Genomic DNA, 22,246 nt, shown 5'->3' on the forward strand with positions numbered 1-22,246 from the left:
CTTCTAGGACGTTCTGAGAGGCGTAGGGGCGGCGAATGACGTCACCCGCCGCTTGCGCAATCACCCCTCCCGGCCGCCTTCCGCGCATGCGCCCGACTGCCCACCTCCCCGGCCGCGTGCGCTCATCCCGCCGCCGGCTCATGCGCAGAAACCCCACCCCCGCCTCTGATCGCGGACGGCGACTATTGGCTGCGATAGGCTCTTCCCCGCCCCTCGGAGGCGTGGTCGGGAGTCCCCGCCCCCTCCCCCACCGCCCGCCAGCCCCGCGCCGCCCCCTCCCTGCGCCTGTCAGTGAAGGTTCCCGATGGTTCTGGAAGGAGGCGGCGCCGGGGCTATATAAACCAAGCGGGCGGCGGGGAGCGCGCACTAGTGGAGGCACAGTGAGTGCGGGTTGGAGCGTGTTGGCAGTTTCAGTGAGGCGAGCGGCAGCCCTTACCCCCTGCAAAGGTGAGCGGTGGGGGCGGTGGCAGCCGGCGGTGTGCGGGGGACGGAGCCTCTGGGGGAGCGTTTTCCTCTCGGCTGCCGGCGGTTGGTGCGTGCCTCGGCACTGTGCCCCCCCCCCGGCAGGGGTGCGGGGTGGGGTGAGCCGGGGGAGCGCGTGGCGCGGGGGCTGCCGTTGCCCGTCCACCGTTAGTCCCCGGTAAAGGGGAAGCGGGCGGGGAGGGGTGCTGGGTCTGCACGGCTGCGTTGCGGTGAGGGAGGGAGGGAGAGATGGTGAGATTTCTGAGGCGCTCATATTTATTTATACATGTTGTTCTCTGAGGTGAAACGGTGGAGAGAAATAAGAGAAAAAATAGGCATGGGGGTCCCGGTGTGTGGGGGTTTTTCCGCAACCGGAGCCGGGGGAGGGAGGCGGAGGTGGCGGGTAGAGAAGGCTGCTGCAGGGGTGTAGCTGCAGGACCGGGGTGCGGGGGGGGGTGTGATCTGGCCCCGCTTGGTTCCGGAGCTTGGGGGGGGGAGGGAGGAGGCGAGGGAGCTCTGCGCTCAATGAATGGGCGCTCCGCCATGAGAGCGCAAGATGGAGGGACGGACGGGCGATGCTGAGGGGGGGAAGGCGTGTGGAGGGAGTGAGGGCTGTGGGGCAGCGCAGCCTGCTGGCGGGAGGGGTGAGGGGGGGCCGGCGCTGACAGGGAGTGGGTGGAGGGAGAAGGAAGGAGGGGGGGGGCGGTCGGGGAAGGCTCTGGCAGTTTCTAGAATCTTTCATGGTTCCGGCCAGAGCCTGCAGGGGGCGCTGCGCGGCGGCGCGCGCGGGGGCCCGCTCCCGCCTGGCGGCGGGTTCGCCTCCCGATGGGGCGTTTGTCCCAGAGCCGGTGGGCAAGTGTTGTAATTCCTTACATACATTAGCGTTGTGGTTAAGGGTTAAGCGTTTAAAGCGGGGTCGTGGTTGGAGAGGTTTTCCTTTCCGAGTTAAATCTGTCGTTCCTGAGCCCAGACTCGTGCAGAGGCAATCCTAGGCTGCGGGTGCCCAGTTAAGTTGGGATGATGTATTTGTAGGGCAGAGTAACCTGTTCGGCTGCACCGTGTTGGTACATAAGTTACAGTATCTGAAGATGGTACTTCTATGGATAAAATACGAGGTGGATGTGAGAAAAGGAAAGTACTAAAAATACTTCACTGTGCGAATGGACTAGAGAGTAAGGCAGCAAAGCTCTCCCACGTCAGGCTAAGTGCTTAGTTGCATTTTTCTTTTCTGCGGTGTGTACTTAGTCTGTGATGAGGGCAAGTACATTAACTGTAAATTTAGGAAGGAGAGAGGAAAAGTTTTTGTGTTGCCTTAAACGAAGCAAGCCAAAGTGAATGTAAAGCAAGTCTATAATTAAAGTCTTCTATCTAGTTTCTGCAGTCATCAAAATTTCTGAATTGCTACTGGTAGGAAATAAGATAGGGGGGAATACCTTTATCTCAGAATGCCATTATCACTGCCTGTAGAAGGCTATGTGTGCCAAGCTGTTGAGGTTGGGATTTCAACTCCCTCTCTCTTCACAGATGCCCGAAGGTGTGGAAACTCACGACCAACCAATGGAGGAGGAGGTGGAGACCTTTGCCTTCCAGGCAGAGATTGCTCAGTTGATGTCTCTGATCATCAACACTTTCTACTCCAATAAGGAAATCTTTCTGAGGGAGCTGATTTCCAACTCATCAGATGTAAGTACCTTAACTCCTAGCCTGGTTCGTGTCAATAGGACAACTGAAATTTTTAGGAATAGTCAGGAAATGTTAAAGTCCGCTTCTCTTGCAGGCTCTGGACAAGATAAGATATGAGAGTCTGACCGACCCAAGCAAGCTGGATTCTGGAAAAGACCTGAAAATTAACCTGATTCCAAACAAGCATGATCGCACTCTGACCATTGTGGATACAGGCATAGGGATGACCAAGGCTGACCTGGTCAACAATCTTGGTACTATTGCCAAGTCCGGTACCAAGGCTTTCATGGAAGCACTGCAGGCAGGGGCTGATATATCCATGATTGGTCAGTTTGGTGTTGGCTTCTACTCTGCCTACCTGGTTGCAGAAAAAGTGACAGTGATCACCAAGCACAATGACGATGAGCAGTATGCTTGGGAGTCATCAGCTGGAGGATCTTTCACTGTCAGACTTGATAATGGTGAGTATTAAGTGTTTCTGCTCAAGTATTCTTAAGATTTTTGGTATTTAAATATCTACTCTGTGCACTGAAAAAGACAAAAATAGATTAAATGGGTAGTATTAACTGTTTGTCAGATCAAGCACGGGCACAGCTGTTGTCTTACTATTGCAGTAAGAGAATGCCTGGAGTAAATGGTGCATTAGAATGAAGATTACACTTTCAAAGTTTATACACTGAAGTACTTCTGTAGACCGATGCAACAGCTCTATATACAGAAACTTGAAAGATGAGTCATGAACACGTTAATTAGTGAAAATACTCGTAAGCTTATTTAAAAAAGATGCTGAGTACAGTAAGCTTGAGGAAGTGTCTGTAAGGCTGTTTCTGTACACAGAAGCTTTTGCTTTCCTAGTGGTGAAGACATTGCTGATGCAGGAGTGCCCTTTTAAAGAAGGCATGTTTCAGAATTAGTCTCCTGTTGCACAAGTAAAACCTGTGAACTCCATTCTAGGTGAGCCTTTGGGACGGGGAACAAAAGTCATTCTGCATCTTAAAGAAGATCAAACTGAATATCTGGAAGAACGGCGAATCAAGGAAATTGTGAAGAAGCATTCTCAGTTCATTGGCTATCCTATTACGCTCTTTGTACGTATCTTGAAGTGCATAATTTTAGTATTGTTACCTTAAAACAAGTCAATTTTTGGAATTTGAGCGAGCTGTCCATGTGTATTTTTTGTTAAAGTTAAGTACTTTACATGGATGTGGCTCTTTTGAAGTGGTTCTGTTAATTACAACTTCATTCTACAAAACCAAGTTGAACATACGTTTTACCAGGCTAGCAGTTTAACAGTCTGCAAACCACTGAGTAAATTAACTATATTTTGATGTGGTGTTAGTGGAAGTTCTGCATAATGGAACTAAGTAGCATAAATTACCACATAAGGACATCGATACAAAATACCACTTGTGTCTCAGCACCCAGAACGTAACTCTTAGATGAAAGCATTGGTCCATGTTCATGTAGTTTCTAGCTTTGTGAGACTCCAAGGGGGATACCTTAGAGCTGTTACTGATAAAACTTGCAGGTTTCTCTATTCAGCTAGTGGTCTCTTTTGTAGGTGGAGAAGGAACGTGATAAGGAGGTGAGTGATGATGAGGCTGAGGAAAAGGAAGAGGAAAAAGAAGAGAAGGAGGAAAAGGCCGAAGATAAGCCAGAGATTGAGGATGTTGGTTCTGATGAAGAAGAAGAAAAGAAGGATGGAGATAAGAAGAAGAAAAAGAAGATCAAGGAGAAGTACATTGATCAGGAAGAGCTCAACAAGACCAAGCCCATTTGGACCAGGAATCCAGATGACATTACCAACGAAGAATATGGAGAATTCTACAAGAGTCTAACTAATGACTGGGAAGACCACTTGGCTGTCAAAGTAAGTTCTTGTACTACTTCAGGCGAAACTGGTTTTGAAACTAAAGCTGGAAGCTTGGTAAACATGCTACTGAACTCTGATCCCCATGACCTTGCTGTGATGAGTTGCTTAGTATTGGGAGTGATACTGTTGCTTACAATATTTCAGTATGTGATGGTGACACTTGCTGCTACAGTTAGTCTGCATACTGGTAAGGCTGTGTTTATAACTTTAATCAAATTCATACCTCAGTTTATTGTAAGTAAAAGTGCAGATGCCTTCCCAGTTTATAACTTAGTTGGCAAATGTAATTGAAAAATTTAAAGCAGATTTCAAATAAATGTAAATTCAGTTCTTTGGTTTTGTTAGCTTAGTTTTGAAATGGCCTTACAGCTAAAGAGGATAGGTAGGCGAGATGTAACTGTCCTTTTTATGTGTTTATAATGGGAAGTGCTGTAAGAATGCACATGCTTTCTGAAGCCCAGTATATAATGTAGGGAGCTGAATATGTGTTCTGAATTGGTGTACTTCTCTAACAATTCAAAGGAATTTGATTTTAGTGTAAAAGTGAGGGCTGTACAAACTGATCAAAATGATTGTCTTGCCTTTTCACAGCACTTCTCTGTGGAAGGGCAGCTGGAATTCAGAGCTCTCCTGTTTGTCCCACGGCGTGCACCCTTTGATCTGTTTGAGAACAGGAAGAAGAAGAACAACATTAAGCTGTATGTACGCAGAGTTTTCATCATGGACAACTGTGAGGAGCTGATCCCTGAATATCTGAGTGAGTATATTTTTGAGGAGAATGTTTCCCAGAATACTAGAGAAACTGCTTAGAAACGTCGTAGTTACCCTTTATATTTGAAGAAATGTAGAAGAGGGGGAAAAATGAAGTCATAAGCGGAGTTGATGAGGAAGTATCTGAGCAGTTGAAGATAGTGGTAGTTAGTCTGTGGTGTTTGGAATTCTGTATAATATTAAAAGGGCAAAGCCACCTAGCTAGATGAATGGTAATCTTGATTGCTTTGAGACCTGGAAAGCTAATTCTCACTGTTGTTTTCCAGATTTCATGAGAGGTGTGGTAGACTCTGAAGATTTACCTCTGAATATTTCTCGTGAAATGCTGCAGCAAAGCAAGATCCTGAAAGTGATCAGGAAGAACTTAGTGAAGAAGTGCTTGGAACTTTTCACTGAGTTGGCTGAAGACAAGGAGAACTACAAAAAGTTCTATGAGCAGTTCTCAAAGAACATCAAGGTTTGTGGTCCTTCTGCTTAATAGTACTGACGGTAGAAGCTACAAATTTTTGTTAGGCCTGGAATACTAAACTATAGTGTAGTATTTAGCAAAAGGTATTGCTTAATAGTTTATTTCCTCTTCTATTTCTGTAGCTTGGTATACATGAGGACTCCCAGAACCGCAAGAAGCTCTCAGAATTACTGAGGTATTACACATCTGCATCTGGTGATGAAATGGTTTCTCTGAAGGACTACTGCACTCGGATGAAGGAAAACCAGAAACATGTCTACTACATTACTGGTAAGATGGTAACAGATGTTGTCTGTAAACGTAGGCACATCTGTAGGGTTACATTTTCTTGTAGCTACAAAATGGGAAATAACAATGGCAGCTCTCTGGGTGAATTTAGAAAGAAACTGGGATATTAAGTGAAAAAAAATCTTAAAGTGACAATGTAATTAATTATATAAAAACAGTTACATTTTCAGTCTCCAGAACAAGTGGATGCTGCAGTGTTGCTAGAACCATTACAGTAGAATTGTAGTTACGGTTCCTTAACGTTGGTACTATGTCCGTGAGTGCAGCAGAACCAGCTATAGATAATTGCCTTCTCTATACTGTAAACTCAGCCCATGCAAACTTGTTGGGCATCCTGCTCACTATATTCTCTGTGCTGACTGCCATCTGTAGGGACTGTACCATTTAAATTATTACCTTGCTCTTGAAGTAGAATGTTCAGTGTCACTGCTGCTACCTTGAATGTTTGGGAGAGTCCATTTTAAGGTGGTAAAGTACCCCTTGTGTAGGTAGTTTACCCACCTTTTATTTTTCCCCACTAAGCCCAGAAATCATGCTTTTGAGTTACTGAGGTGCCTTTAAGATAGCTTTTTGTTCTGGCTGCAGCTAATAAGTTTTGTCAAGAGAATCTGAGATTTTCAGACTTGCTGCTCAAACCAGTTTAACCATACGAGTATCAGATATTAGGCTTTTTTCAAAAGGTAAATGCTGTACAGGGATTCTTAGTTTTCCTCTTTTGCGAGAGTGGGAAACATTTCTTACTTGGCATTCCAGGAAGTGGAAATTTACTTAAAAAATCAGTGAAGTTCTACAGTCTCTGGTGTCGGTCTGAAAGGCTTGAGTCTGTTTAGGGCAGGCTAATCTTTGCAGTAGCTTGTCCTACTGGTTTGTGCTTTCCCTCCCCCATACAGACAGCAAAAATCCCTGGAAATGTTGTGTAGGCTCTTCAGAAAATAAAGAAGCTGCTGCATTACAGTGCTGAGGGTCAAATCACAACTGTGGCATTCTTGATTCTTGTAGGTGAGACAAAAGATCAGGTGGCTAACTCTGCTTTTGTGGAGCGTCTCCGCAAACATGGCCTGGAGGTGATCTACATGATTGAGCCTATTGATGAATACTGTGTGCAGCAGCTGAAGGAATTTGAAGGAAAGACCCTGGTTTCTGTAACAAAAGAAGGTTTGGAGCTTCCCGAAGATGAGGAAGAGAAAAAGAAACAGGAGGAGAAGAAAGCCAAGTTTGAAAACCTTTGCAAAATAATGAAAGATATCCTTGAAAAGAAAGTAGAAAAGGTAATTATTAGTACCCAGTCTATATGTAACAAGTTGTTTAATCATCTGAAATGGAATTGTTGCAGAAAAGGCTCAGATAGTGGTACCTGTTAAAATGGCCTTTTCTGAAACAGATGGCAGTATCTCTGCAAGATACAGCTTTCTCGATACAAGTTGTCTTTGTTTTGATAGTGAAGCTGCATGGTTTTGTTGAGTTCTTAGCTCTGTTTCATGAGTCCTTGGTCTTCCATGACATGCAGCAGCATTTCAAAGATGAACCATGGTTTATGGTTGGACTAGATCTTAAAAGATATTTTCCAACCTAAGGGATTCTACGACTGTGAAATCAGGATAGTAAGTCAAGTGTACATATTGAGATGTCAGACTTTTATTTTATGTTCACTTCTCTAGGTTGTGGTGTCCAATCGCTTAGTTACTTCTCCATGCTGTATTGTAACAAGTACATATGGCTGGACTGCCAATATGGAGAGGATCATGAAAGCACAGGCATTAAGAGACAACTCCACAATGGGATACATGGCAGCAAAGAAACACCTGGAGATTAATCCTGATCATTCCATCATTGAAACACTGAGGCAGAAGGCAGAGGCTGATAAGAATGACAAGTCTGTGAAGGATCTTGTCATCTTGCTGTATGAGACAGCGCTGCTGTCCTCTGGCTTCAGTTTAGAAGATCCTCAGACACATGCCAACCGCATTTACAGAATGATCAAACTTGGTCTGGGTGAGTTAGAAATCTCTCTTGTCTCTGGTAAACTCTGGGTGTAGTTACATGCCCTTACAGGGTGTTCAGAGATCATATTGTGGTTTCTTTGTACTTGCTGAAAATGGGGAGCCCTCAGAAAACTTGGGTGTTCAGGTGAATGAAGCTTTGAGTTCTGATACTGGCATTAATGGTACGTGTTTCCTGAACAGGCATTGATGAAGACGATACTGCTGCAGAAGAAGCTAGTCCAGCAGTTACTGAGGAGATGCCACCTCTTGAAGGAGATGATGACACATCACGCATGGAGGAGGTGGATTAAAACAGTTTACAGGAACTCATGAATGTTTCCTTGGCTACTATGAATAAGTTATATTTTGTATATTATGAATGTTACCTGCCAAAAAAAAATATCTTTGACACTTTGTCTGCATTCCCTCTTTATATTTATTTTCAAAGATGTTATACCTTTATTTTTGTTACATTGCTTTTTCAGCTGATGTGAGATACAAATGCCATTGAGGGAATATTTTCTTTAACACTGTACAACCCTAAACAGGCAAGCAAGGAGTAGTTATTTTTTGTCTGTATTAGCTGGTTGCAGGTGGCAGGGTTCTTGACTTATTCTTAATTGCCAGAAATGTGGGAAAGGACTAGCAAAGGTGGTATGACATCAGGATGTTCAAGTTTGTTTAGTGTTCTACAGCTCTTCAACTCTAAATATGTCTAACATACAGTACCTAGTAACTAGGTATCTATGAGAGCTGAAATATTTGGGGAAGCTTTAACCCTTTTGCTCCTAACAAGGTCTTGATGTTTAAAGTTGTTTTTTATACTGTTCAAGGATTCTGGATTGCACTCTACCATAGAATAGAATCCACTGTAAATCTCTATTGTGACTTATGCAACTCTGCATGTACAGTTCAAACCTAGAACTGTAAGAATAAAAGAATGTTAAGAATGAACCGTGTCACTGACTTGTCTGTTACGACTGGGAACAAGGCCTGCTGGTGGTGTTAGCATCAGGTGCTGCTTCAGAGCTTGGGTACTGGCTGCTGTCATGTTCGGTCTGTAATACCTGTGTGCTTGTGCTGCCACTGCAAACTAGACCACATAACAGCAGAAAAATCAGGCAGTTCTCAAAGATCCTGGATAACTTCAATCTGAAAAACTGATTATTTGCCTCAAGGTAGGTTTAAGTAGTGTTAATATTCCAGCCATGTTTTGGAAGACTGTAAACGGAGCTTGGCTCCTAAAGCTGCCAGCCTGGTGGATCGTGCTCTGCTGAGAGGATGAGTTTCATGTACACAGTTAGGCTGTCAGCACTATGTCATACAGGCTTTCAAGGAACTGCTCTATTCTGCTGGGTTGTGTGTTCTTGGCCTTCCTCTTTGAAGTAGTAAAAGGAAATGGGGGTTGTTGCTGGCCACCTCCAGCAGGGCTTCCCCTGCCCCCAGGAAGCTTCCCCTGTCTGCTGAGCACTTGGTGCAGATCAGATACCCTACTTCACACACAGCTTGAGCTTAATGAGCTCGTGGGGGGTGTGGAGGAAGAAGGGCTTTCCCTGTTCTCTTGACACAGCCTTTATTTTGTTGAGTATTTCCATCTGTTCTTTTTCATAACCAATATATGAACTCTGTCCCAATGTAGTAACATTTTTACACGAGGGTGTGTTAGATTTAATTTTTCTGTAATAAGGTAAAAGGACAACTAATTTTGGTTGTAGGAGTATCTTTCAGGAAGCTTCAGCTTTTTGCAAGCCATTTCAGAGTAGTTGTGCAATTTCTGGGTTCCTAAAGATTCTATGTGTCTATGTTGAACCCAGGGCTCTTATGGGGCTGGGGGGGGGGGTGTCCAATTGATGCTTCATGTGTGGATAGGGTGGGGGATACACTAAGGCAGTTCTGATCACTTCTGTGGCCTTTTGGCAGTGATTTCAAACACTTTGGCATGTCGGGTTACTAGACTGATGGGTTCACATTTTTGTAAATCATTCTGAATTCCTCCTCAGAAATGAAACTAAATTAAGGGGTTTGGTAGGAAAACAAAACACTGCTTCAGTACTGCTTGCTTAATTGATCTTTTGGCATCTACAAAATAGCACTTCATCGGTCACCACATGCGGGGTGTTTGTCTTCCACAGCTGTCATTTTGTGTTGTGACATAAAAGATCCAAAATCACTTCAAATGATGGGTGTCTGAAAAAAGACTGGGGAAGAGATTGGCCTTTATATCCTGGTTTGAGGTAAAACAGCCAATTTACTGTTCAGTAATGCTACTTTTCAGTTAAGCTCTTTTCAGTTAAGCTAACTGAACTCTCTGAAGTTAACAGCGTATTGTGCAGAAGCTGTTTGCTCTCAGAGTGATAAAATCTATGTTAATTTATGCCAAGGAATGGTGTGCAGAGGGTCTTGCTTATACTTAGTGCTGTAACAACCGAGGCCAGTGAACTTTTGTTATTTGCCTGGTTGCAGGGTCAGGAGCAGAAAAGCAGAGAGAGCATCTGTTGTTCGTCTCAGTAGCCAGTCAGGCTCAAACCCCGACAGATTACCACGTCAGTGAAAGGTAGAAGCAAGGTGAAGGTGTGAGCGACGTCAAAACGTGGAAACAATTTTCTTAGGCAGTGAGGCAAGAGATCTGGTTCCCCCCGCGCCCCAGCCTGGGGGTTCAGGTGAGATCTTCAGTGTCTGTTTCTAGTCCATAGGTATTGTTTCCATTTTAAGTGGCGTCCCTAGGAGGAGTTTTCCATTACCTTCTTGTACTGTAGTAACAACTCTCCTGTTGCTATGGTAATGAGTATGACATCAGAACAGATGCAGTCTTCTGCCTTGTAAGAGGAGTTGCGCAGTTAAAACCACGTGCACCTCCGTAGTGACTTACGGTTTGGTGCATGGACGACAGGAACAGTGATCTGAGGGTAAACGCTTCCCTCTTGGTGATGCTCAAATGTTAAAAGCTATTGAGATGACAGATTCCAGGCTCCTTTAGGTAATTTCTCCAAGGCCTCACTGGCAAAAATTTTTATTCAGTAGTATTGTGAGGACTTGCAAGCCGGTTGATTTTAAGATACATGTCTTGTGACTAAACCGTATTTTACAAGACTTTCTATAACATGTAAAAAATACTGAAAATACCTTCCAATTAGTACATTGAGATCTAAAATCTACAGTGGCAAAAGACGAAGAGACATTTCCAGTTGCTCAGTGAAGCGATGGCTTTGACTCGCATCTTTAACTCCCTTGAAAACTAATTTATCCGTTAGAGAAAAATTCAGGTGAAATATGTGGGTTACTTCAGTATTTCTTGCCGTGGGAACGTATTGGTGCTTTGAGCTGTTTTGTGCCTGACACCGAGCAGTCAGCACGGAGATATTGCACAAAGGGCACCCACCACAACAACAATGGGTTCTGCTCTAGCACGGAGCACAGAGCCCGCCTCGTTCACCAGGTTTTAACTGAAATGCATTTTAGGAAGCAAGGACACCGTTAGCAAAAGTTCTCTTGCTCAGCTGCCCCTTGTAGCAGTTCACAGTCTTTGTTTCTCACCTTTGGTACTGTTTTAACAGTAGGTAAAAGCGTTGCAGAGCACCAGGGTGGTGCTTAGGAAAGGCTGGGTGCCCTAAGCGTAACTCCACTCACTTTTTTGCAGGGCTCTGACCCTGCTGCGAGGCTCATGTTGCAGTTACTGCCTGGGGCTTCCATGTTCATTTCTTCTAAGCAGAAATACACAACTAAGTTTAGCAAAAGGGTTGAGTATTGAGATGAAAGCATGTTTCTCCTTATTTGAGCTGCGGGACAGCAGAGCCAACTACTCTAAATAAGCGATGACGGTAACACTTGACATAGCTTGGGGTTACGCTCTCCCCTGGTTTAGAGCTTGTACAGCTGACAGGGGTTTCTCTGAAGTTCATCAGAACATTTTCCTATTGGTAAGTCTTTTTGAAATCACACCAGGGTTAAGGCACTGCAATACTGAATTCAGAAGTACTTGATTCTGCTGCTCTCTCTGGAAGGAAGCTGCTCCATCTGTGGCTTTGGGTTTTTGAACCTTAGGAGCTAAAGTGCTGGTGCTCCTGTTGCTCTAGTGAAAGGCCTCTGCCATTGCGTGCTGTGCAGCCTGAATTTTGGATGGCAGCAGAGAAGCAAAATGGCTTTCATTGTCTTAGAAATTGCAACGATCAATTGAACCTGATAGATTTCCAAATGTAACAAGGAAAGAAGCGAAAAAAATACGGGGATAAATTCTGTGCTGTGATGAGTGAGGGGGAACTGGATTCAGTTTTGAAATAAAAAATTTTACAGGAAATAAAAATTTTACAGGAGAGATGGGGAGGGACTCTATCAGGGAGTAGAGAGCTAGGACGAGGGGTAACGGTTTTAAACTGAAAGGGGGACATTTAGATTAGATATCAGGAAGAAATTCTTCTGTGAGGGTGGTGAGGCACTGGAACAGGTTGCCCAGAGAAGCTGTGGATGCCTCATCCCTGAAAGTGTTCAAGGCCAGGTTGGATGGAGCTTTGAGCAACCTGTTCTAGTGGGAGGTGTCCCTGCCCATGGCAGCGGGGTTGGAACTTGATGATCTTTAAGGTCCCTTACAACCCAAACCATTCTATGATAAAAATGCATGTAGAATATACTATTGATGGCCCATATACATAAATGCTGTTGTTACAGCATTCATGGCCAATGATGTGTCTTGCCGATGAAGAGTTTGTTCAGCTATTTTGCATTCATTAACAGCTAACTATGAAATGTCCATTTATTCATGTTCTTAATTTGTATTTGGAGGTCTTAATTTGACAGTTGAAGCTTTGGCAAATAGCTAATTTCAGGTTGTCTTTTGCCTGTGCGTAAATTAAACTCTCCTTATACCAGGATTTGCTTAATGGTGAGGGCACCCTAAAGAGTGACCTGAATTCCAGATCTGTGTGTTTCTGATACTTCTGATCTTTTTAAAATATTCTTTATTTTCAACAAAGCAAACCTTCCCTAGGAAACATCTGAGTAAGTCATACTGGGCCATGAAAAGTGATTTCAGACGAAGATTTGGTTCTGTGCTAGCAAATTGTATAAAACATTGTATTTTTTTTAAATTAAGGCTAAAAACACCCCTGTGAATAAAACTTCATCCAAAGCATGGCTGGTCTGAGGAGGAGCGGATGTATCAGGGGAGCATTCAGCATCCTCAGCAGCAGCGACGTGAAGAGGAGTCGGAGACGCGCGTTCTTTCATACTAAGGTGATGTTTCCATGGGGTGATGAGGAAGAGGAGGGTGTGGGGCAGGGGGTGCTTGGCTTTACACGGCCCAGGGTTCCCCTGATTTGAACCATTGGCCAGGCATTTCACTGTTAGTGCTTTAAAATACACAAGTATGGTTTCAAATTCTATTTCACTATGTCTTTTTTTTCTTACCTATTTATGACTAGTTTACATGATACTGTTGAGTTGCCTTTCTGTATTAGAAAGAAAACAGATTCATAGAACCATAGAATGGTTAGAGTTGGAAGGGACCTTAAAGACCATCGAGTTCCAACCCCCCTGCCATGGGCAGGGACACCTCCCACGAGACCAGGTTGCTCAAAGCCCCATCCAGCCTGGCCTTGAACAGCTCCAGGGATGGGGCATCCACAACTTCACTGGGCAACTATTCCATAATAGTTTTTAAAGCAAAAAAATCCACACACCCCTTTTCTTTTTTTTTTTTTTTTTTGAGGAGAGGCCTTTTCAAGTACCGTTCCACTAGTTCTTGATGCAGTATTAAAAAATGTGTTCACAGGCTTCTGTTGCAAAGTAAAAGTTAAATAAAAGGGTGCGTAGGGTGATTTATGAACTGATAGCAGTGACAGTCTCTCCTGTAAAGTGCCACGGGGGGTTGTGGCCTACTTGCTAAAATGCTTTCCAATGTTCTTGCTTCGCTGTGGCAGACAGTTTTGGGCACTGGAAGTCTGCAGAGGAAACCTCCCACCCAGGTGTCTCAGTGATTCCCTCGGTGGGCAATGGACCTGGCAGCACAGAACTCACCTCGCTCATTTGGGGTCATTTTAGTTTTTAGGTGCTTATTGTCATTGCTCAGAAGATGGATCACTTCATGCAGGCTGGAGTATGAATTTCACTAGTGGTAAACATCAGAAAGGAATTAAAACTCTGCTGTACAGCATACCAGAGGCAGGTTTGGGGAATGTTTTCCATTTAGAAGATCCACAACTTGTTCTTACACCTGGAAACTCAGTCGTGCCAGTTACAGAGTACCACAGTGATATTTATATGGATCTGGAAAAGGATTTGCAAATGCCAGTGGAAATGATTGGTAAGGAGACAGCTGTTTTTCCATCAAAATTGGTGGAATCATGTGAACTGTCTCAGAAATCAGGAACTGCTGCAGAGTCTGAATGCCCTTCACCCATGGAGACCGAGCCTTCAAGATCTGTGGGATTTCTGGAGAACTCCATTACAGCTGCTCTGCTGCAGCGCAACGGTGACGTATGTGAAGAGAGCAAAAGTTCCCAATTCTAGAACGCACTGGTGAAAAGAAAAACAACAAAAACCTTCATGCACCCTAAAGTAGGTGTGGTGGTAATAATACTAATAATATATTGTAATAATACCCACAATACTTGGTCCTGTCATTAATGTATTGTGGAATTTCTGAAGTTATCCCAAGGTTTCCTTGTGCAGTGGTTGAAGTTGTGTAGTAGAATTAAAGCTTCAAAATCCTCGTTGTTACGGATGGGGCTGCGTTTGTGAAATCCTGTGGTAGATCTAGACTGAATCTACACACCCAGGCAACTGCAGCTGAGGGCCTTGAAAAGTTAGATCATTAAGAAGGACAAAGTCCATCCCACTGTCCCAGTTATTGTTGTCTCTCTTAGGATCTTAAAAGGAGCACTGGTTGATGGGGTTGGGAGGGCAAGGCTTCTGAGGAGAGCCAACCCCTCCATCAGACTTCTTGGGATTTTTCTAGGGAAACGGGAACAGAGGTTCAGCTAGACATGTAAATACTTTTTTTTTTTTTTTTTAATTAAGAGTAAGGCAGAGGATGAGGTGGTGATGTATGGGATATTCTGGGATATTCTTCTTACCTTCTCTCCCAGGCTGTTTCTGAGCCATTTGAGCCAGACTATAAAGGCTGTATGCAATACGCTGGCTATTGCTCATTTTCTTCAGTAGATCATCTAGAGACCTTGCTATGCTAATCCCTTCTGGAGTTAATAACCTAAATGCCTTAGCTGTGTTTTAGCAATTTGGAACAATATACTTGACTTTAGTCATTTTCTAAAATGTAGATGTTATTTTTGGTTAGAGCTTACGTATGTTGAGGCAGATCTGAAAATGAAGCATTAAGGAATTAGGGAATACACCTCTTTGTCCCGTGGTGTTCTGTTCGTGTGGTCATAGAAGGTACCTGGCTTTGACAGTGCTCTGAGAGGAGGAGAGGCCTTTTTTATTTTTCTCCTGTAATTTGTGCAAATCTGTGTCCAGCGTCTTCATTCCCAAGAGCTCCCAGCTGACGTATGAGCTGTTATTTCCAGCACTCTCTATTGTAAGAGGTGGCCAGATCATGTTACTCCCTCTTTTTGTAAAGAGCAAAACTCCAGCTAAAGATGCCAGGCTCCATCCCTGAAGGAATGCTGTGTGACATGAAAAGGGACCAGGTTCAGATGCACTGGGGCCAGTTCTTGTGCCCACCCACCGTGGCGCCCTGTCAGGAGGGTTCTGCTTGAGAGAAGAGCACAAGGTACCTTTCCTGACAGTACAACCATCAGGATTTCAGCAACTCCAGGACCAGGACATTATGAAAATGCTCCGGGAAGCCAAGCCAAATGTTAAGGCTATTGCAGAGGGCAAATCCCTAAGGGAGGGTCATGGTAGCTCAGCACAGACATTCCTTGCAGATGCTGACTTCAACTCTTAACACTGTCAGCATGTGCTGTAACACTAGTGACCGGGTGGACCATTTTGGTCTGAAATCAGATGTAGAGCAGCAGACGAGACAGACTGTAACGTTCATCAAACGGAGTCATGAGAATTCAAGAGTTTTCTTCCTGCTCAGTTATCATTTAGTCTCCTGTGCTTTTCCTCCAGTCTGCTTTCCAGCGAGCAACAGGAAAGGAGGGTCAACCCTATAAACACCATTCAGGTGGGGTTTTTTTCATTCAAACATCCAGATTTTTTTTTCCTAAGAGTTCACCTTCTCATTGTTTCTGTGCAGAAAAAGTATTACTTGCTTGATTGCTTCAGTTTCAGCCCCCAAGCCCCAGCTGGAGCACCCAGATGGCTGCAGAGCTGCATGTGGGGGGAGAGCCAAAAGCCCCCGTTTGTCCCTTTGCATTTCTTACAGTGGGAGGTTTGGCTGGAACAAGATACCCGTGAGTCAAACATGGTTTGCTGTGAATCAGTTCCCTGTTCACGGCTCACAGATACAATCTGCAGCTAAATCATAGTAATTTCTATTGACTAATAGGAGGTATTCAGGATTATTAATTAATAATTCAAGAGTAACATAAAACGCCACCTAAATCTGCTCCCAAGACTGTTCTGCAGGCAAGAAGCGAGACACAGCCCTTCCTGATGGACGTGCAACCTCAGGCAGCTTCTGCTCTAGCTTCAGTGTCTGCTCTCCAAGAGCTGAGCTCTGCTGGCCCCAGCCCCAGAGCTTTAAGGTTATTTTTCCTCTTGGACAAATGACTTTTCTACATTTTTTTCCTCCAGCTTATTTCACAGCGGGCAATCTGGTATGTTTTGTATCTGTATGTCGAAGTCAACTGTATTTACAGTGGGTGTGGGTGTTAATTTTTTAAAGAACCTTTTTAGAGATGCCTGTGTGATTTATTAGATGCGAAGTTATGACGTGGAGGCTGAACTGATCAGCTGAGAGAGGCTTTCACAGCGATGACCCCCCAGGGACACCTTGCGAAGCAGTGAGACAGCGGGCACCCGCGGGTCAGAGAAGGAGCGATGCCTTTGAAAGCAAGAAAAGAAGTGTATTAATTACCTGCGTTCTCAGGTGGCCAGAGAGCCTGGACTCGGGGGAAACCGGAGCTCCCTGCAGCTGGCACAAAGTCTGTGCAGGGTCAAGGGCTTTTTCCAAGAGCGACAAGGAGAGCCAAAGCACCGAGCAGCAATATAGTAAATTATGGCAATAAACAGCATAAGCGAGCATTTCTGTGCCTCTGCAACCCTCTGTCCACCCTCCTCGTTCATACTGCCCCAACCTGGTATGGCTGGAAGCTGCCCTGCCTCGGCAATGGTGTTACGCCTGTGCTTTGGAAAGCGGAAACCCAAAATCTTCCTTGGAAACATGAAATGTGTTGTCTGACTGTACCTCCGCTGCCCGACCCCCGTCCAGATGGGTGCTGGCAGGGGTTCATTGTGCAAACTTTGCCCTGGTCTCAACCTTACTGTCGCCATCTCTTGTGTAACCTCTTGCAGACCGACAGGTCTCTTGAGCCCTAGATGCCAGGGCCTTGTTGCTGGCAGCTGGTGTCTGTAAGGCTAATTTTGTGCAGGCTTTTGTGGGAGGAATGACTCCAAGCCATGTGTTTGGATTAAGGATGGTGATTGTATGCACTCATTCAACTCACCTGGCACCGCAGGCCCTGACACAGCCCTTCTTAGCTCCCACCTCAGTGGTGGGAGGTGCTGGGGGAAGTTGGATGAGACTTCTGGTTGCTTTGCTTTGTTTTGGTAGTAGTTGGAGAATCCAAAGAGGGGGAAGAACCATCAGATACTCCTGGCCTGGGTCGAGATGGTAAGGAAATGTCTGGGAAGGAGGTATCTGGGAAGAAAAGAGGTGTATGTGAGAGGCTGTAGCACAGCTGGTGGCAGACATGGGGTGGGAATCTTGTGGAGTTTGTGAGCTGCTCCCAGTGCAGCTGCTCTCCCTGTCACCTCCTCAGGGGCTTGCTCCTGGTGCCTTTTCAGAGTGACAACCCACCGCTGGCTCCGGAGTGAGACGCTTGGTTTACTGTTTACTGCTTGTTTTATACTCATTTTAAAATTGATCTAAAACAATAGTACCTTCTGCGTTGTGCAGGAAGATGCAAGTAAGCCAGGTAGGAAGGAAATAATGGGAGGAAGAAGAATTTGATTTGAAAAAGTAAAAAGAGTTAGTTCCTCATTTCCCCATAAAAAGGGGGAGAATAAGGGGAATTGAGATGTGGCCCTTAAAGGGTGGAATGAGCTCTGCTGCTTTGTGAAAAATGGATCCAATTCATAGTTCTCTGGTAAATCTGAAAAAATACTCTTCCTGGTACTTAAAAACAGCAAAATTGTTGTTCGTTTTCTCAGAGAGTGATGGCAAGTAAGGGTGAGGGTATCTAAGTCCTCCAAATCACACCTGGTGGATTGGAAGCGATTGAGAGAGATGTTTAGAAAGCACTGAGTGTCCAACCACAGCTGTCCATCCAACAGACGGGATCATCTGCTGCGGCAAATGGCAGGAGGAACCATCTTTTGAATCTCCTGGCTGCTGCTGGAGGGGGTAGGTGTTTTTCCCTTTGACTATTGAGTATCTTCTGTCAGTCTGAAGGTCAAGTGAAGAAATGGGGTTACAGAAGATAGATCGGCAGGAGAGAAGGGAGCATTGTATCTTTAGCCACCAGGCCTTGTCATGGTTTGGGACAGATTAGCCAATGACAACATGACAGATGCTCTCCCCCCAACACTCTCTCTCTCCTTCCTCTCCTTGGAGCAAAAGAGATTTACGAGTTTTAAAAAAATTAAACTACTTTAATGAAATATTAATAATAAAAAGGAAATAATGAAATAGATACTATATATATATATATATATATATATAAAAAACCATATCAAGTTCCCAGGAAGGTGTCACCAGCAGGTGCCATGGAGGTCCCAGACTGGACTCTGGATGGGAATTAGGTTCAGGAAGCACGATCAGGATCAAAGGGAGACAAACAGGGTCTGCCTCAGGCATCAGTCATTGAAGACGAAGAAGCTTCAGACCCTTTGATCCCTCAGCTGTTATCCTGAGCATGGCAGATGGGATGGAATACCCTTTTGGTCAGTTTTGGGTCACCTGCCCCCTCCTCCCCACAGGTGTGACCCCTCCATGGGGTAAACACCCAGGCCAGCTGACCCTGGTTGCCACAGCACCAAGTATAAACAAGAGTCTCTGTCACAGAAGAGAATGTTGGCTCTGCCCCACCCCAAACCTGGACACAAACTCAGCTGGGCTCTTTTTCCTTGCTTTGCTCCCACCTTTTTCAAAAGCGTTGAAGTCCTCCAGGCTGAGGGAGCTGAGCAGGGCATGTGCGGGAGGTGGGGTAGCTCTGAGTCAAGCCTATGAAGCTGGCGGAAGATGAAGATGTTGGGAACAGGATGCTTTCAGCCAAGAAGAGGCAGAGGCGGAAAAGGTGTAGGGCTGGGAAGCCCTTGGATGGTATGGGGAGAAGGGGGCACCCTGTAACAGAGCACGGGGGGGGACTGGACGCCCGGGTGGAAGGGCTGGGATGGAGGGCTGATTCTCAGCATGGCCTTGTGTTTGTTCCTCTCCAGTCTGGTATCACGTTTTGAGTATAAACACCTCTTCGAGGGTTCAGAAAACTTGTCGTGCCAAAAAAACCACACCAACGGGGGTGTGTGGGGAATCCACTTTATAGAGTCTAAGCTGCTTTTTAAAAAAAAAATAAATGTATTTTTCTCATGCTGCACGAAGGACCTGTGAATCAAGTCATGGTTTTGGTAGAAAACAGTAGCAGCTTCTTGTTTGTTTTTAAACAGAAGCTGCCTTTGAAAATTTACCACAGCCTTTGTGAAGGACCGACCAGCCTTTCTAGCACCAAGGGAGTTCCCTTGTCTGGGCAATTTATCTATTAGAAGATTTTTCTCTAATGTGCTTTCCTACCCTCTGCCTGTTTTAGTAGATGCTCGGGAAGCGAAGGACTTTGTTAAAAGCAGAGACTACGTAGAAAGACCAGGACGTAAATGCACGGTAACTGTTTCCTAATTGCTGCTACTCTGTTTCCCTATTAAGATATATTTTAGAAAGTGTTAGTTGCTTTGCCATTAGCCTGATAGTGCAGCCACCTCTGCTGGAGGAGAGCGCATGAAGAACAGGTGTGAATGAATTAATTCAAATGGTGTCACCTGCAAAGAAACAAAAAGGGAGGGAGGAAGCTATTCCAGTCCTGTGCCACCACCTGGGGAATAAGGGGGGTGTGGGGGGTTTGTTCGTAAGGTCTCTGTAGCAAGAGCTTTGGAAAAAAAAATGAGGATGTAGTCATCTATCTGCAGTTTTATGTCTGAGATGTAGGCCCACCAAAAGCAAAAAACCAAACAAAATATTTTACAACGTTACTTACAGACCTGGAATTATTGTTCCTGGCAAGTGCAGGGCATGTTCTGGAGAGCTTCCCATTGTATTTTTTTGAGGGGGGGAGGGAGGGAAGATTTCTGTTTTCCCCTTATGACTCACTTGCACAACCCAACCAGCACCGCAAATGTGGGATATTTGGAAGGACAAGCTGGCTTCAGACAGGAAAGCTTTGGAGAAACATAGCGTCTGGAGTTTGTACTAGAACTTCAGCTTCAACCCAAAGCTGCGGTAACTTCTGCTTTGAGCAGCATTTCTTTCCCTTCCTCCTCTGCAGCAGAAGTGCGTGGTAGAGTCAAGTACAGAGTCCGAGCCTGAATCCAGCGCGGAGGTAAGAATCGACTCTCTGAAGCACTTTGATGGTGATGACATTCCCTGATGGGTATCCAGCTCTTCCTTCAGCTTCGGCAGGGAGAGCCCAAGACGTGGTTGCTGGGGTTGTTGGGTTTGTGACTGTGAAAGGAAAGGGGGGGATGGGGGAAACCCCAGTGCTATTCTATCCCTCAGGTTCTGATGTTCGCTGTTATTAATTTTAGCAAAATTGATTCTAGGGGAATCGATCTAGAGGCAGGAAGGTGTCGGTGGTTTAGGCAGACAAACGCAGCAGAAGCACTTCTCTGCTAAGAGGTGCTTAAAGCTGACCTGGGCTGTTTCTGGTGGTTTAGTTTCAGCAGCTCTAGGCCAACGGGACTTCTGCAGCTCGGAGTGGAGAACCTCTACCTTCTGAGTGTCTGTTTGGGATGAGATTGAGAGAGCAGCTCCGTTGCTGTGGTGGCTGCTTATGAATATTGGTAACTTCCTGAGCATTGTTCTGTCAAACCTGTGTGTTTAAAGTTGGTGGAAAAAAAGACCCTGTTCTGCAGTGGAGAACTACATACTTAATTTCTGGACACAAGTCTTCAGAATTGATGCTCGCGGTCAGTCCGTGGGAATTGCTGTGCTCTCAGGCTTAGAGAAGCTGTCTGCTGGGAACCCACCAGCACCCCTTCCAGAAAGCACAGGGGGAAGCTGGAGATGTCCATGGCTTCCTTCTGGGAGAAACAAGGCTGGGAGCCCAGCTGCCAGGCTGGACTCCGATGGCTGGGCTGGGTGGAAGAGGGACCTGCAAAGGTGCCAGCCTGTACATAGAGCTGGTTGCTCTCACCAAGGGTGCTGAGGCAGGTGCCAGGCCAGAGCTGGGGGATTTCTGGGTTTTTTTGAGAAACAGAAGCTGCTCTTCTTCACTGGCTTTGGGGGGGGTGTCTCTGTGTCCTTGAACTAGCATAAGAATGCACTGTCACAAACGGGCTTGGGCTTCAGCTCCTCCTCCGAGGCCTTCAGATTGCTGTTGTGAGGAGTCCAGATTGGCCAAGCCCTGCTTTGCATCAGCTGTGCCCAGGCCCTCCTCCCTCCCCACTGAAAGCAGGGACAGCAGTGACTGTTCTCCCAGCAGCTCCGGTGGATCCTCCTAAAGGAGCACTTTCCTTGCAGTGTGCTTTTTCCCTTCGTGTGGCTGGGATTTGCTTGTAAAAGGGAGTCTCCCCGCGTAGCTCGCTTTCTTCTCTTTTTTAATAGACCCAGGCTTTAAGCAGCGTTTCAGAATGATGCGGTTTGACGTGCGGAAACAGACTCTACAACTCCCCAAGAGTTATAAAGCGGGCATGTTTATTGCGGCGCCGGGTGCAAGGGGGATCGCTCCTCCAAACTTGCACACCGGGTTGTAAAACAAGTGTCTATTTATGATAAAAAGCGTACATATTCATTAATATGGGCTGGGTTATTATAATTAATTCTAAGAAAAGGCGTTACTATTCTAATTATTTGTAGGAACTCATTATCGTAAGTCTCCTCCCCTTGCCGCACGCATACTGTTGTCCGGTGGTTGTGGGCCGGGGTCTTCTGGAGGAAGGCTCATAGTCTTCTTCACCGTGTACGTTTTTACCTTTGGCTTAGACTGCTGAGCTGGCTGGACCCCAAACTGCGGAACTGGTCCCGACCAGATGGACACTTCACCCAGACAATTGGGTTCCTCCTTAGCGTGCGGGCTGTTCCTACTATCTTATACGTTGTGCTTACAACACAAGGCCAGTTCTTTATCTTGGAATGCTGGGCTCCGAGCTCTGTTCTTTGTCAAGCTGCACTAAATCTACGCTAATGACATTTAACCGTTCATTCTCCGAATCAGGTTCTCGAGCATAAATTCGTGAAGGAAGTTCTTTGTCCGGGTCTGGACGAGCCTGTGTTTAGTCGTGTGGGGGAAAAGCCTGAAAGCTCAGTGTTAGAGCAGCGATACTGAGAGCCGCTCCAAGGACTGGGTTTGGCCGTGTTAGTTCCAGAGCTCTCCGAAGGACAGCAAACGTGTAATTCAGCTACTGAGGAAGAATTTCAGATCACCCCTATGCAAAAGAAGAACAAGAGAC

General features: G+C 45.5%; 1 protein-coding gene across 1 annotated transcript; it reads left to right on the forward strand.

The window, feature by feature from the left end:
• Positions 1-363: 363 nt before the first annotated feature.
• On the forward strand, positions 364-8,480 carry HSP90AA1 (heat shock protein 90 alpha family class A member 1). Its single transcript, XM_074149017.1, has 11 exons — positions 364-447; positions 1,987-2,145; positions 2,240-2,606; positions 3,100-3,233; positions 3,707-4,015; positions 4,610-4,775; positions 5,056-5,246; positions 5,381-5,528; positions 6,546-6,814; positions 7,205-7,538; positions 7,730-8,480. The coding sequence occupies exons 2-11, from the start codon at positions 1,987-1,989 to the stop codon at positions 7,837-7,839; spliced, it is 2,187 nt and encodes a 728-aa protein (XP_074005118.1). The 5' UTR covers positions 364-447; the 3' UTR covers positions 7,840-8,480.
• The last annotated feature ends 13,766 nt before the right edge of the window (positions 8,481-22,246 follow it).

This window comes from Numenius arquata, chromosome 6 (assembly GCF_964106895.1).
Source record: "Numenius arquata chromosome 6, bNumArq3.hap1.1, whole genome shotgun sequence".
NCBI classification, from domain to species: Eukaryota; Metazoa; Chordata; class Aves; order Charadriiformes; family Scolopacidae; genus Numenius; species Numenius arquata.